This window comes from Pristiophorus japonicus, chromosome 6 (genome assembly GCF_044704955.1).
Source record: "Pristiophorus japonicus isolate sPriJap1 chromosome 6, sPriJap1.hap1, whole genome shotgun sequence".
Classification (NCBI taxonomy): Eukaryota; Metazoa; Chordata; class Chondrichthyes; family Pristiophoridae; genus Pristiophorus; species Pristiophorus japonicus.
In genome coordinates, this window is record NC_091982.1 from 122,986,693 (window position 1) to 123,003,266 (window position 16,574).

At 45.0% G+C, this 16,574-nt stretch overlaps 1 protein-coding gene across 1 annotated transcript in view; it reads left to right on the forward strand.

The window, feature by feature from the left end:
- Positions 1–16,574, forward strand: part of LOC139266163 (sodium- and chloride-dependent neutral and basic amino acid transporter B(0+)-like) — a 287,898-nt gene that overhangs the window by 23,385 nt on the left and 247,939 nt on the right. Inside the window, exon 3 of the mRNA XM_070884004.1 lies at positions 15,162–15,315. Within this exon, the coding sequence (XP_070740105.1) occupies positions 15,162–15,315 (154 nt within the window). The remainder of the gene's footprint in view (positions 1–15,161; positions 15,316–16,574) is intronic.

Below are 16,574 nucleotides of genomic sequence, written 5' to 3' on the forward strand. Positions count from 1 at the left end.
TGCAAAAGTTTCTATAGATATGTAAAGAGAAAAAGGTTAGTAAAGACAAACGTAGGTCCTCTGCAGTCAGAATCAGGGGAAGTCATAACGGGGAACAAAGAAATGGCGAACCAATTGAACAAGTACTTTGGTTCGGTATTCACGAAGGAGGACACGAACAACCTTCCGGTTATAAAAGGGGTCGGTGGGTCTAGTAAGGAGGAGGAACTGAGGGAAATCCTTATTAGCCGGGAAATTGTGTTGGGGAAATTGATGGGATTGAAGGCCGATAAATGCCCAGGGCCTGATGGACTGCATCCCAGAGTACTTAAGGAGGTGGCCTTGGAAATAGTGGATGCGTTGACAGTCATTTTCCAACATTCCTTTGACTCTGGATCAGTTCCTATGGAGTGGAGGGTAGCCAATGTAACCCCACTTTTTAAAAAAGGAGGGAGAGAGAAAACAGGGAATTATAGACCGGTCAGCCTGACATCGGTAGTGGGTAAAATGATGGGATCAATTATTAAGGATGTCATAGCAGTGCATTTGGAAAGAGGTGACATGATAGGTCCAAGTCAGCATGGATTTGTGAAAGGGAAATCATGCTTGACAAATCTTCTGGAATTTTTTGAGGATGTTTCCAGTAGAGTGGATAAGGGAGAACCAGTTGATGTGGTATATTTGGACTTTCAGAAGGCGTTCGACAAGGTCCCACACAAGAGATTGATGTGCAAAGTTAGAGCACATGGGATTGGGGGTAGTGTACTGACATGGATTGAGAACTGGTTGTCAGACAGGAAGCAAAGAGTAGGAGTAAATGGATACTTTTCAGAATGGCAGGCAGTGACTAGTGGGGTACCGCAAGGTTCTGTGCTGGGGCCCCAGCTGTTTACACTGTACATTAATGATTTAGATGAGGGGATTAAATGTAGTATCTCCAAATTTGCGGATGACACTAAGTTGGGTGGCAGTGTGAGCTGCGAGGAGGATGCTGTGAGGCTGCAGAGCGACTTGGATAGGTTAGGTGAGTGGGCAAATGCATGGCAGATGAAGTATAATGTGGATAAATGTGAGGTTATCCACTTTGGTGGTAAAAACAGAGAGACAGACTATTATCTGAATGGTGACAGATTAGGAAAAGGGGAGGTGCAAAGAGACCTGGGTGTCATGGTACATCAATCATTGAAGGTTGGCATGCAGGTGCAGCAGGCGGTTAAGAAAGCAAATGGCATGTTGGCCTTCATAGCAAGGGGATTTGAGTACAGGGGCAGGGAGGTGTTGCTACAGTTGTACAGGGCATTGGTGAGGCCACACCTGGAGTATTGTGTACAGTTTTGGTCTCCTAACCTGAGGAAGGACATTCTTGCTATTGAGGGAGTGCAGCGAAGGTTCACCAGACTGATTCCCGGGATGGCGGGACTGACCTATCAAGAAAGACTGGATCAACTGGGCTTGTATTCACTGGAGTTCAGAAGAATGAGAGGGGACCTCATAGAAACATTTAAAATTCTGACGGGGTTAGACAGGTTAGATGCAGGAAGAATGTTCCCAATGTTGGGGAAGTCCAGAACCAGAGGTCACAGTCTAAGGATAAGGGGTAAGCCATTTAGGACCGAGATGCGGAGGAACTTCTTCACCCAGAGAGTGGTGAACCTGTGGAATTCTGTACCACAGAAAGTTGTTGAGGCCAATTCACTAAATATATTCAAAAAGGAGTTAGATGAGGTCCTTACTACTAGGGGGATCAAGGGGTATGGCGAGAAAGCAGGAATGGGGTACTGAAGTTGAATGTTCAGCCATGAACTCATTGAATGGCGGTGCAGGCTAGAAGGGCCGAATGGCCTACTCCTGCACCTATTTTCTATGTTTCTATCTCATTGAAACATAAAAGATTCTGAAGGGGATTGACAGGGTGGGTCCTGAGAGGTTGTTTCCCCAGGCTGGAGTATCTAGAACGTGGGAAAATGTGAGGTTATCCACTTTGGCAGTCACAGGATAAGGGGTAAGCCATTTAAGACAGAGATAAGGAAGAATTTCTTCACTCAGAGGGTGGTGAATCTTTGGAATTCTCTGCCCCAAAGGGCTTTGGATGCTGAGTCTCTGAATGTATTCAAGGCTGAGTTAGGTAGATTTTTGGAGTCTGGGGGAATCAAGGGATATGGAGATCAGATGGGAAGGTGGAGTTGAGGTGGATGTTCATCTAAGATCTTTTTGAATTGTGTAGGAGGCTCGAGGGGCTGTATGGCCTACTCCTGCTCCTATTTCTGATGTTCTTATGATCTTATGTACTATTTTAAAGGAAGCTGTTTATTTTACATGGGTTAGTGCTTCTGTTAAAATGGGAGGCGTTTGATACTGTATGTTAAATGTATGTACTGATAACACAATTGACAGTAATTATCAGGCTCTAATAGACAGCCCCAGGACCAGTTAGTAGTGCGTTTACACTTTGCAATATAGGTGCAGCTGACCTGGCATCAATTGGCTTGCTGAGAGAATATTTGGAGGAGCAAATGTTGAACCTAACTGTAACTGGTGAAAAAGCACCTTTGATTGAGTTGCATTTGAGATTGATTAAGTTTGAACAATAGCTCAGGTACATTAATCAGCTGCCTTTAAGTCGCAAATGTGATAAAGAACTGGCTGTTCCTTCTAAGTGAACAGGTGCAGAGCTTTGCCATTGCCCCACTGTGACATGCCCCCATTGTAGAACCTGTAGCTGCAATGATTACAGTATCATTAACAAGTGAAAGTAATACATATAATCTGCAATAACTACCTTCAGTCTGGCAGATCAATCAATCTATTAGCAGCAGAAATACGCTGGGAGCTTGGATGTCATTATGACCTGACTAAACAGAGTTACACCCACTTGAAATGACATAAAGAACTCAGCTTCTGACTGTGGAAGAGTCATTGCCTGGTGTGGAGCTGCAACATCCTTAACCAGAGTCCCGGAGCAGTACAAACTTCAAAGACTTTAGGACATAAAGTGGAAGAATCGTTCATCATTGTTCGAAAATGGACAAGAGAAAATTAGCTTTGGTGGTCTCACAGAATGATCACCAAACACAGCGTCCAGTGGACACAGTGAGTATTTGATCAAAATCTGACAGTAGTCCCATGTAAAACTCTGAGAGGTGCTGATGCTGATGATTTGTGGATATTGGTTGTTGTGAACTGCAGAGGCTCTTGGTGGGGCTCGGGGTGTTTCCAAACTAATGACCAATTGCTGCTAAATGGAGAACAACACAGTGGGCCCAAGTTTCCACATGATTCGCGCCTGATTTTTAGGAGCAACTGGTGGAGAACGGACTATTTTAGAAATCGCAATTCTCCACATTTTTTTTTCTGCAGTTCTAGTCAGGTAGAACAGTTCTAGTTTAGAACAGAATTTTTTCTTCAAAAGGGGGCGTGTCCGGCCACTGACACCTGATTTGAAAGTTTCCACAGTGAAAATGTACTCCAAACTAAAGTAGAATGGCGCCAGTGAAGATTTTTGTAGAACTGAAAAAACCTGTTCGACACATTAAAAAAATCAGGCGCAGGTTACAAATTAGGCGCCCAGAACGAGGTGGGGGGAAGGGAACTCATTAAATTCAACAATAAATCCTTATTTATACTTCTACAAATATTATACAAATAAATCCAACCTGAATAAACATTTATAAGCCAAGAAAATAAACCATCTTCCTACCTGTGTGAAAGTGCTTCAGCCAGGGAGAATTCTGCAGCTGTTCGTGCCGCTGAGCGAGAGAGGGAGGGAGAGGGAGGGAGGGAGGGAGGGAGGGAGGGAGGGAGGGAGGGAGGGAGGGAGGGAGAGAGAGAGAGAGAGAGAGAGAGAAACAGGAGCGGGTGTCGGGGGTGGGGGGGAGCGGGCCTCGGGTCTCGGTCGGGGCGGGGGGGAGCGGGTCTCGGTCGGGGCAGGGTGCAGCGGGTCTCGGGTGTCGGGGCGGGGTGGGGAGAGCGGGTGTCGGGGCGGGTCTTGGGTGTCGGGGGGGGGGGGGAGCGGGTGTCGGGTCGGGTCTGGTCGGCGGGCGGGGAGCGGGTGTCGGGTCTGGTCGGGCAGGGAGCAGGAGCTGGCCGTGGGAGGAGCCTCATTCACGCAGCCCCAGTGAGGCCATAGGGCTAGGGGCTGCGTGCTTCGGGCCCCTCCCACACAGTTCGGCACCTGGAGCTACTGCACTTGCGTGCCGACTGTAGCGCGCATGTGCAGAGGTCCCGGCACTGTTTTCAGCGCAGGGACCTGGCTCCGCCCCCCCACAGCTCGTGCTGACTGTGCCGAGTGCCACAGGACCTGTAAGTCGGTGGAGAATACCGAAGATTTATTTAGGCGCTGTTTTAGGTGCGAAAAACGGGCGCCCAGCTCGGAGGGGCGCCCGTTTTTTTTCTTGTGGAAACTTGGGCCCAGTGTTTCTATAGGTGGTGGAAAGTGCACTTGTTTCTTGAGTTCTGGTCTGACAAAGTCGAACTTCTCAGTCGGCTATTTCATAAAAAATAAGAAATAGGAGCAGGAGTCGGCCATTTGGCCCCTCGAGCTTGCTCCGCCATTCAATAAGATCATGGATGATCTGATCATTGACTCAGCTCCACTTCCCTGTCCGCTCCCCATAACCCTTTATTCCCTGATCACTCAAAAATCTGTCTATCTCCGCCGTAAATATATTCAATGACCCAGCTTCCACAGCTCTCTGGGGCAGAGAATTCCACAGATTTACAACCCTCTGAGAGAAGAAATTCCTCCTCATCTCAGTTTTAAATGGGCGGCCCCTTATTCTGAAACTATGTCGCCTAGTTTTAGTTTCCCCCATCAGTGGAAATATCCTCTCTGCATCCACCTTGTCGAGCCCCCTCATTATCTTTTATGTTTCGATAAGTTCACCTCTCATTCTTCTGAACTCCAATGTGTATAGGCCCAAGCTACTCAACCTATCTTCATAAGTCAACCCCCTGATCTCCGGAATCAACCTAGTGAACCTTCTCTGAACAGCCTCCAATGCAAGTATATCCTTTGTTAAATACGGAAACCAAAACTGTGTGCAATACTCTAGGTGTGGCCTTACCAATACCCTATGCATTTGTAGCAGGACTTCTCTGCTTTTATACTCTATCCCCCTTGTAATAAAGGCCAACATCCCATTTGCCTTCCTGATTATTTGCTGTACCTGCATACTAGCATTTTGTGTTTCATGCACAAGGACCCCCAGGTCGCTCTGTACTGCAACACCTTGCAATTTTTCTCCATTTAAATTTTAATTAGTTTTTCTATTTTTTCAGCCAAAGTGGATAATCTCACATTTTTCCACATTATACTCCGTCTGCCAAATTTTTCCCCACTCACTTAGCCTGCCTATATCCCTTTGCAGATTTTTTGTGTCCTCCTCACAATTTGCTTTCCCACCCATCTTTGGATCATCAGCAAACTTGACAACATTACATTCGGTCCGTTCATTCAAGTCATTAATATAGATTGTAAATAGTTGAGGACCCAGCATCGATCCCTGCGGCACCCCACGAGACACTGTTTGTCAACTGGAAAATGACCCATTTATCCTGACTCTCTGGGCTAGAATTTCCTATCAGCCCACCAGCGCCCGATCGCCGCCCCAAAGACCGCTAAGACTGGGGAGATTATCGCTTGTGAAAACTTACCCCCAAAAAATAAAAAAATCCACCGAGCGAAAAACATGGGCCTTGTCCCCCACCCCAATTCTGGGCAAAAAAGTGCAATTTAGGGTCGATTGGGCGGTTCCTAAACAAAATGGGCGAAAAATTTAAAAATCAATAAAAATTTACCCCGAGGCTGTGGGTTGCGCCTAACACCATAAAAACAATGAAAACAAGTTTTCAAAAAACATCAATTAACAAATCAAAAAAACATTCCCAGGACACTAACACTAAATCATCACAACAGATTTTGAAAATAATTAATAAACAAACAATCACCAACCTTTTTCTTGAAGAGTGTCGAAATCTCGACCTCAGAAAAGAATGACTCCGACACTTACAGCTCCGATGGAAGTTTCCCTTTTAATTTACTTGCTCGCAAGGGGTAGGTTTCACTCAGTCAAGGGCAAAATGAAACCTCCGCAATGGTACAGCTTCACAAGATATTTATACAGTAAAACCCAAGTTCTGGCCTCTCCCTGTGTATTGCTCTGTCTCACAGTCAGTGAATACAGATAAAGAGTTAATTACTATATCCTGGTCCTGAAATGGTGGCAAGATATTTCCTTTTGTCAGGGTTATCAGAAAGCCAAACGGCCATTACTCCATGAGTCATAGGTAATGGGCTATCACCTGTCTTGTATTGTATCAGGATTATCCAATTTCCTGGTCAGTTTACCTGTTTGCTTCAAATGGATGAGGTAAAGGAAAGAGATAATGGCTAGAAGATAAGGGTGGTGTGACATGGAACTCCTGTAGTGTAGACAATAGGAGAGCACCATGGGGGGTTACTTGTCTCAGCATGACTTGTCTCCTAGCTGTCTGATAACCATCAGCCATCTAACAGCAGGTTTAGCTGTTCATAATAAGCTGGCTGCTAAAATGCAGAAAGTTCTGGAAGGGCCAGGACTCCATTTTAATCAAAAGGCACACAAATACCGTATGGTATCAGCTTAGATAAAAATACATTTCCACATTCCCCCATTTTGTCCTTCACAAGGACAACTCAATCCATTCTGATCTTGTACAGTCTCTCCATTTCCATTTCTTTTAGTTTCATTACTCACTAGGCATATTATACCCTCAGGATTTCCTATTCTGGGAGTAATGCTTAGGAAGGGAGGCTGATGGTTATTATCATAATTGGGCTGGTACCATCCCTGGAAGGCTGTAAGATTATACCCTGCCGACCTCCATTCTGTTTGCTCCTTTGTTTCTGGCCCCTTAGTTAGTTTTGTCCTGTTTTGCACTGTCAACCATTCTACCATTTCTGATTCGTTAAAGGGGACAGATCTCAGGGGAATACCCCCCCTGGAGTGGACAGGTACATGGGAACATATCCAGCAACTCGACAAGTTTCTTTCTTGAGCATACCTATGACTCAGTGCCATAAATATGTTTACGTGCAATTCCCTTCGGTGGTGGGTCTGTACCCCTGGTGTAATCAATAATGCGAAGTAAAACCCTGTCAAGCCCAGCACCATCAGTCCCCATAGTCCATACAGTTCTTTATTCAGTCTTCCTTTTTCTGTTCCTCTGATTCCTTCGTCCCTTCCTCCTGGTCGGGTGCCCGTTTGCAATGGGATGCGTGGATCCATGTTGGTCTTTCCTTTACCTTGATTGCAGTATTGGTCGCCAGCAGGACCTGGTATGGTCCTTCGAATCTTGGCTGTAGACTGCTTTTCCTTTTAAAAATCTTGATGTAAACGAATTCCCCTGGCTCCAGGTTATGACACTTCCCTTCCGCTGGCTTGACTTGGGCTTCCTTTACCTGTGAATGAAAGCTGGAAATACATTTGGTTAGTGCAATACAATAATTCAACATGTTTTCCTCCATTTTGTGGATGTCCATCTGTTTTGCAGTAAATGGTGCTGTAAAAGGTAGTCGTTGGGGACGTCCCATAATTAGCTCATGTGGTGACAAGCCTGTTGTTCTGTTGGTTGCAGATCGCATTACCATCAAAGCTAAGGGCAGCAGTTCTGTCCATTTCAGTCCAGTGTCATTGCATAGTTTTGCCAGCTTATTTTTAAGCATTCCATTATATCTTTCAACAAGTCCAGCTGATTGTGGATGATAACTGCAATGAAAACGTTGATTAATCTGTAAAGCTTTACACATTTCTCTTATAACAGTTCCCGTGAAATGTGACCCGTTATCACTAGAAAGCTTAGCAGGAATTCCGAAGCGCGGTACAATTTCTTTTAACAAACATTTAGCAACAGTAGTGGCATCGGCCTTTTTACATGGAAAGGCTTCAATCCATCTAGAGAACACATCTACAATAACTAATACATACTTGAATCCCATACACATAGGTAATTCAATAAAATCCATTTGTAAATGTACAAAAGGCCCGACTGGATTTGGGTGGGAGGCAGATTCTACTTTTTCCGTCTTACCCGGATTCATTGTCTGACAGGTAACACAATTTTCACAGATTTGTTTTGCAATTGCCGAAATACCTGGTGCATACCAAGTTGCCAAAATATAATCTGCCAATCCCCCTTTGCCTGCATGTGTGAATGTATGAACACATCGGGCAATCCATGGAAGTAAGGATCTAGGGGCCACCACGCGGCCGTCATGGTGAACCCATATTCCTTCTGGATTTTTATAACATTGATCCTTCGTCCAGGTCACCACCTCCTCCGTACTGGCCTGTGTCTGAAAGGCCAGCACGTCATTAATAGTGGGTGGCGGGTCTGAGCAATTATTTTTCCTTAGTGGGAACAATGACACCTGCATCCCCCCTTTCGACAGAGCTGCTGACTTAGCTGCATTATCAGCTCTGGCATTCCCAAGTGCCACCTCATTCGACTGGCCTGTATGTGCTTGGCATTTGATAATGGCAAGTTTTAAGGGGCATTGAATGGCTCGCAGGAGATTTTCCACTTGTTCTGCATTTTTGATAGGGGTTCCTGAAGAAGTCAGGTACCCGCGAATCTTCCAAATTTGTCCATAGTCATGTGATACCCCAAAAGCATACCTGGAGTCAGTGTAGATATTAACTGTGTGTCCTTCAGCCAGAATACAGGCTCAAGTTAACGCAAACAATTCGGCTTGTTGGGCTGAAACGGAGTCTGGAAGAGAGGCTGTTTCGACAAAATTAAACTGAGTTACAATTGCATAAGCTGCTCTCAGTTGGCCCTTATCATTTCGTAAGTCTGATCCGTCAACATAGTACACTCGATCAGGGTTACACATTGGTACATCTGTTAGATTGATACGTGGTTTAGTCACTAATTCGGTTACCATTTCACATGAATGGGGTTCGCCGTCGTCTTCCGTGGGGAGTAGAGTGGCTGGATTTAAGGTAGTACATCTTTTGATGACAAGGTTCGGATTTGATAACAGTTCGACCTCGTATTTGGTGGTTCTTGCGGAGGTTAGGTGTTGGGTGGCACATTTAGTAAGTAAAATCTCGACAGAGTGTGGGATATATAAAATGGTCTGATGATTTAGAGTTATTGTCTGAGCCTGTTGCATAGCATAATAAGCTGCTGCCAACGAAGGAAGACATCCTGGTAGTCCGCGTGCCACTGGGTCTAGTTGGGTACTGAAATACGCTACCGGTCGCTGCCTGTCCCCATGTAACTGAGTCAAAACAGATTGTGCAAAACCCGACTTGTGATGCACAAATAAGTTGAATAGCTTAGTGTAATCTGGTAATCCCAAGGCGGGTGCTGAAGTGAGGGACTGTTTAAGGTTCTGAAAAGCATTCCGGGATACCTCATTCCAAATCAACTTCTCTGGTAGTGCGGGCATGGACATGTCTAACAGTGGTCTAACAATCTCGGAATAACTCATAACCCATTGCCGGCAGTATCCTGTCATGCTGAGGAGGTGTTTCACTTCTCTCTTGGTTACTGGTAGTGGGGCAGAGCAGATTGCTTTTACTCGGTCTTGTGTCAATTGTCTCGTATCCCTGACCAATTCGTGCCCTAGATACCGAACCTTTTCTGAGACAAATTGTAACTTTGCCTTTGACACCTTGTGTCCTTTCGAGGCCAGAGCTTTTAATAACACAAGGGAGTCCGTTTCGCAGGCCAATTTGGAGGGTGAGGCGAGCAATAAGTCGTCAACATACTGCACAAGTGTAGAACCTGCTGGTAAAATTACATCTTCCAGATCCCTCTTTAGGCACTGTGAGAATATGGTAGGGCTCTCGGTAAATCCCTGCGGGAGTCTTGTCCACGTATATTGGCGTCCTTTATACGTGAAGGCAAACAGGAATTGAGACTCTGGGTGAATAGGTATTGAGAAAAATGCTGAACACAGATCAACTACTGTGTAATACGTTGATGATGCCGGAATACTGGCAAGTATAATTGCCGGGTTGGGTACCACTGGATAAGTTGGGAATACCGAATGATTCACGGCTCGTAGGTCTTGGACAAATCTCCATTTGTCACTATTGGGCTTCTGCACCGGAAAGATCGGTGTGTTACATGGACTTCTAGTTGGAACGATTACTCCCTGGGCCAGCAGGGACTTAATGACTGGCTCAATACCTTGTTCTGCGGCTGGGGACAAGGGGTATTGGGGCTTCTTGGGGAGCGGGGCGGTTGAATTGATTGCTACCTTATAGGGTTGTGCGGTAAGCATCCTCCCTACTTCATTAGCGTGTGTAGACCATAGTTGTTCTGGAACTTTAGCAAGAAGCTCTGCTGTGCTTTGTCGTACTGGGAAGCTAGTGGCTGAGAGCATCCTTTCTTCTAAGACAGCATCGAAGTATACTTTCCCATTCAACTTGACAGAATAGCCTCCCCCCTTTTCATGTTGCCCCAACGTTCCATTACGTGTGTGCCATTCCTCTTGTACTGGGGATCCTTGCATTCTTTTAACCATCTGTCCTAAATCCTGGGGTTTATGTGTGCCTGCAACCGCAAGGGTGCAGTGTGGAACGCTCCCTTTAACCCTAAACAAGCTCTGACTGTGGGAGGATAATTCAACCCCTGCCGCTATCCCTTCGGGTCCGATAAAGATTTTTCCGATCATCAATTGATGTTTCTGGTGCAGGAATGGTTGATAAAAGATTTGTGCTGTCGCGTCTGATCCCGTTTTGTCACAATATGCTGTGCAGTGTAATGTTTCGTACCACTTGCCCAAGGTTTGAGATTTGAGGTAGTCTGTGATTAACCTTGTTACACACCAATATGAACCAACCAAATAGGATAGGGTTTTGCTTAGTGTGGGGTCCAAATTTTCCCAGGCATACAATATGGGAGTTGTGGGTTGAAGTAGTGGATATGCGCCACATTTTACATAACAGGTCACGTCCACACAGATTCACTGGAACCTCTTTAGACAGTAGGAATGAATGACTATCTTCGTAATCCTCTATTTGTACATTGATAGGGTTGGAGAAAAACATTTGCTGTGCGTGTCCAGATAGTCCAATCACTGAGGTTTGATTAGTGGAAGTGGGAATTCCCCTCGTATCCTCCCTTGAAAGGACCGAATAGGTGGCACCAGTATCCACTAGGAATGGGACATCCTTTCCTTGTATTCGTATTTTTACTTCAGGTTCTCCTATGGCATTTAACGAAACGACAGGAAGCTGTTTGTTCGCAGCACTCGGGTCTGGGATTGGGCGTCATTGATCATTATACGAGCAATTTGGTGGTTGGCCGAATTGCTTTTGATTCTGTGATCCAAATGGATCTTGCACAGAGAAATTAGTCTGAGGTCTAGCATGTACCTGGACTTGGGTCGCATACTGGTTGGGTTATGAAGGGGGAGGGTGTGCTCTATTACCTGCCTGTTGAGTCCAATCATGATTTGGTTGTTGCTGTTTTGCCCGGCAAGTTCTAGCCCAGTGTCCAATCTGTCCACAATTGTGACAGGTATAATATTGTTCCTGCCCTGCACCTCCTCTCCCTCTTCCCCTGTAATATCCTCCTCTGGCTCGCCCTCTTCCTCTACCCTGGGGTGGGGCGTAGGACGGTGTCACCGGGGTGGGTGTCATTGGAGCTGCTTGTCCTACAAACATGGTGACCTTGCTTTTAGATTCTCTATTTCGCTCTTGTATGTCCTTTAACATAGATACAACCTTGGATAGCGATTCCTGTCGCCATCCGAGACAAACTAGTTTAAAGGGATCTCTGAGTTCGGGCCGTAGCCCGTTTACCACGGCGCTGATCATAGGAGCCTCTACCTCCTCCATTTTCATGCCTGAACATTGGTTCATGATCTCTCGCACTCTTTCTACATAATCCTCAACATCCTCCTCCTTTCTTTGTGTAGTTTCCATAATTTTGGACCAATTCGTTTTCCTCGGGAACACCGAATGTAAGGCTTCCCAACATCTTCCCCAGAACCCCTCTCCTGGCTTCGTGCTGGGATCTGCATCCGGAGCCTCTCGATGGGTTTTAAAATCTTTGAATTTTATCTCAAGTTCGGCAAATTTTGTGTCCTTTAACCATGCTTTCAGTAAGATTTGACCATCTAATATACTGGGTTCGTGGCACAAGATGATTACTTTTAACTGGTCTATGGCCTTTTCAATATTGGTTTTGGGGTCTGCCAATCCTTCCACAATTATTCTTAATTCACTTGGTGACCATGGTCGATAAATAGGGACCGGAGCCCCCCCCCCCCCCCCCGAGAGTGGACTGGGAAAAAGTCTTACTGGGTATACTGATGATGATGGCTCCAGGGCACTGGGCTCTGGTCCACGGGTATGACTTCGTGTGCCCCCTGCAGGGCCGTCACGGTATTGATTCCCTTGTGACTGACTTATATTTCCTGCAGCCTCACCTGTATTGTTGGGAGCGGGTGTTACCCCGTTTCCCTGTACTCCGGCCCGAGGATCATCTCCTCCTTGGCCTGGAGCACCCCCCGGGGATGGAACATACGGCGGTGGTCGATGGCTGTAGGGAGTCCAATCCTCATCCCAGTCCTCATCCTCATCCTTATCCCAACCCTCCGGAGCCCTAGGTGAGTGTGCCTTTGTCTCTTTAGCAACCATAACGGATGGGTGTTTGTTATGTCGAGGGCGATTCACCTGCTCTACCCGTTCATCCCCCTGCTTTCTCCCTCTAGTACACTGCTTGCTAACTCTTAGGCTCTTCTCGTGTCGTTCCTCAGCTTCCCTTTTCCAATCTCCAAACACTGACCAATTCACTTTTTTTTTCCCTCTTCTACCTGGGTCTCTGTCTATAAGGCATTCTTCTAGACAGGTTATTCTCTCTAAATTGAATGAACCATCGGGTGGAAATGGCCTGTTTTCACCCTTAGTCCATTTTACCCATTCTCTTAGGTGGTCAATTGAAGACTGACCACAATTCTGGAGCATAAAATGGGCTGGGGTCCCTTTTGGTGGTGGTTTACTTGCTCCAGCCCCCATTCTGGATGATTTAAGATTTTACCACAGTTTCTGATCTCACAATCCTTTCGGCCAACCGAGTTCTCTACGCCCACTTCTCCTGGCCGTTACGTGGCCTGAAAAGGCTCTTAATTCGGGCTCAGTCTGGGTGTGTGAGATATGTTGGCACGAACCAATCGTAGTTGATCAATCAGTTACTGTTTCTTTTCTTAATCAATCCTTGTGTTTTTTTTTCCTGAATCATAATTTTCCCTAGTGACTCTTCCCGTTTCTCTAATGGCAATGACTCACAAAGGTATTGCACACAACAGTAATACAAGGACAACAAACAATATTCCCGTGAGTACACAAATCATAACCTCTAAACAAATTCTCAGTCTGCGTTGTACGCCACTACAGACCGAGTCCTTAACTTATCCTAATAACAGCTGATAAAACTTAAGGTTCCGTACCCAAACTCTTTGATCGATTGCGCTCTTTTTTTTTTAATAGTCTTATCACATAAGAACCCCTTCCGAATTAAAAACAATAAAAATCTTATCACATAAGAACCTTCGATCGATTATTAGCGCTTTCTTTTTTTTCTTTTCTTTTAATAGTCTTATCACATAAGAACCCCTTCCGAATTAAAAACAATAAAAATCTTATCATATAAGAACCTGGAACCCTTTTCGATCGACTAGCGCTTCCTTACCTACTGAAACCTTCCCCGGGCTGTCTCGAGATTTTTTTCCAGAACCTGTTCTCTTCTGCTGGCGAGCTGAGAAAGAAATGGTTATAAAAAAAATACCTTTAACTTTTAAATGCCGAGTCTTGTAGATGCAGTACCTCAGCTGTGGACAACAGATTACATCTGCGATTCAACAGTGAAGAAACCTCTTGTGAGCAAAGGCTCACCTTGTTTGGCCACCGAAGCCTTTCACTGGAGAGGCACTATGCCTGTATCCGTTTTACTCACAGAACAGAGAGTATGCATCTCGGTGGAACCTCCAATAACTGTCGAAATCTCGACCTCAGAAAAGAATGACTCCGACACTTACAGCTCCGATGGAAGTTTCCCTTTTAATTTACTTGCTCGCAAGGGGTAGGTTTCACTCAGTCAAGGGCTAAATGAAACCTCCGCAATGGTACAGCTTCACAAGATATTTATACAGTAAAACCCAAGTTCTGGCCTCTCCCTGTGTATTGCTCTGTCTCACAGTCAGTGAATACAGATAAAGAGTTAATTACTATATCCTGGTCCTGCAATGGTGTCAAGATATTTCCTTTTGTCAGGGTTATCAGAAAGCCAAACGGCCATTACTCCATGAGTCATAGGTAATGGGCTATCACCTGTCTTGTATTGTATCAGGATTATCCAATTTCCTGGTCAGTTTACCTGTTTGCTTCAAATGGATGAGGTAAAGGAAAGAGATAATGGCTAGAAGATAAGGGTGGGGTGACATGGAACTCCTGTAGTGTAGACAATAGGAGAGCACCATGGGGGGTTACTTGTCTCAGCATGACTTGACTCCTAGCTGTCTGATAACCATCAGCCATCTAACAGCAGGTTTAGCTGTTCATAATAAGCTGGCTGCTAAAATGCAGAAAGTTCTGGAAGGGCCAGGACTCCATTTTAATCAAAAGGCACACAAATACCGTATGGTATCAGCTTCGATAAAAATACATTTCCACAAGAGCTACTCACCTACCGCCTAACTCCGCTGATCCTCGAGGGCGTTTTTGTTATACTCACCTAAGGGTCCCCGCTCAGCCGAATATTGCATCAGGGCGATCTCAGGATGGTGCACGCCGGCGGTCCGCACCCCAGCGGTACCTCAAAACCATTGGCGTAACTCAGGTAAGGACATTTTTGCTCACCTGGTTACCATGCACAATGGCCAGTATTGCCCAGAAACTGGGTGGTAAGCCATTGGAAATTCCAGCCCTCTGTTATCTGTTAGTTAGCTAATCCTCTATCCATGATAATATATTACCCCCAACCCCGTGAACTTTTAACTTGTGCAGTAACCTTTTATGTGGCACCTTATCGAATGCCTTCTGGAAATCCAAATACACCACATCCACTGGTTCCCCCTTATCCACCCTGCTTGTTACATCCTCAAAGAACTCCAGCAAATTTGGCAAACATGATTTCCCCTTCATAAAACCATGCTGACTCTGCTGTCTTTCCTGTCTTTCCCCCAGGCTGCCACCAATGAACATGTGGGTGAAAGTGACGAGAATGTGGAGCGAGGCAACTGGCCCTCGAAGATTGACTACTTGCTCTCATTGATCGGTTATGCTGTGGGTCTGGGCAATGTTTGGCGATTCCCTTACCTGGCTTACAGAAATGGTGGAGGTACTGTCATCAAATCCAAAATACAGGGCAGAGAAAGCAGAAATATCGGGAACAATTGAATGATGAGTATAGAGGCGCCAGAATGTAAGGGGACCCTGGAGTAGCTACACAGTGTTAAAAAATGTTCATGTAAGCAATGATTAATTGTGCAGCAGTAAAGTGCTCGGAGCTCATGGATTCTATTCCTGACTTTAGCAGAGTAACAGTGGATGAGACTGATTATCTGGGAAGCAAAAAGAATTTCACTGATTTAAAAAAATCAATGCACCCATCCCGTTGAATTGATGTGGTATTTGCTGATTTATTATTTATTCTTTGAAAGATTAAGCATTACAAACATTATTGAATAATGTGTGAAGCTGAAGAGGCAGACAGCATTTAATATCAATTAGACATACATTTCACAAGTTGGAAATATCTTTGGTGTAGTCTTGACCAACCTTTTGATGTTTGTGGTTACACGCAAGCTTGGATTTACATTGCAGGAGTTCGCAGAAAGTGCTTCATAGCGACACTAACTTTGGAATGTAAATCAAGATTAAAACTGACTCCAGAGTGAAATGGAGTGAAATGCCACCTCCTGGGATTCTCACAAAGCTTCTGATGTCAGTTTGAATGCTCGATTCAGGTTGTCTTTACATTGTAACCACAGCTTCACTGTGAAACTAAGCTGCTTGGCACCAGTGAGCGTGAATTCCTACTCATTCTACATTTTAAAATTTCCACATTCTGTAGAATGAGGAGAATTGCTGGAAACCTTCTCCCTTTAGCTCCTGTTCTGTCCCATCCCTTCATAATCAGATTGGCCACATGTAAGTTTACTATAGAACTTTCAATTGTATTCAAAGAAATGTTCACTGAATAGAACATTTTATGTACAATTCTCATACTTATTGTCAAATTTTGTTTGTTAACTCTCCTGTGAAGCACCTTGGGACATTTTACTATGTTAAAGGTGCTATATAAATGCAAGTTGGTGTTGAAAGTCACGTTCCCTTCTTAACTTAAAACCATCTCAATTTAAAGAATGAACTTGAATGTAAACAGTGCCTTTCACGACCGCAAGACATCTCCGAGCACTACGCAGCCAATCACCATTTTTTGACGTGTAGTTACTGTTGTAGGGAAATGCAGCATTCAATTTGTGCACAGCAAGTTCCCCAAAACAGCAATGGGATAAAAACCAAGATAATCCCTTTTAGTGGCGTTGGCTGAGGGATAAATATTGGCAAGGAATGCAGAAGATTTCCTCTGCTCTT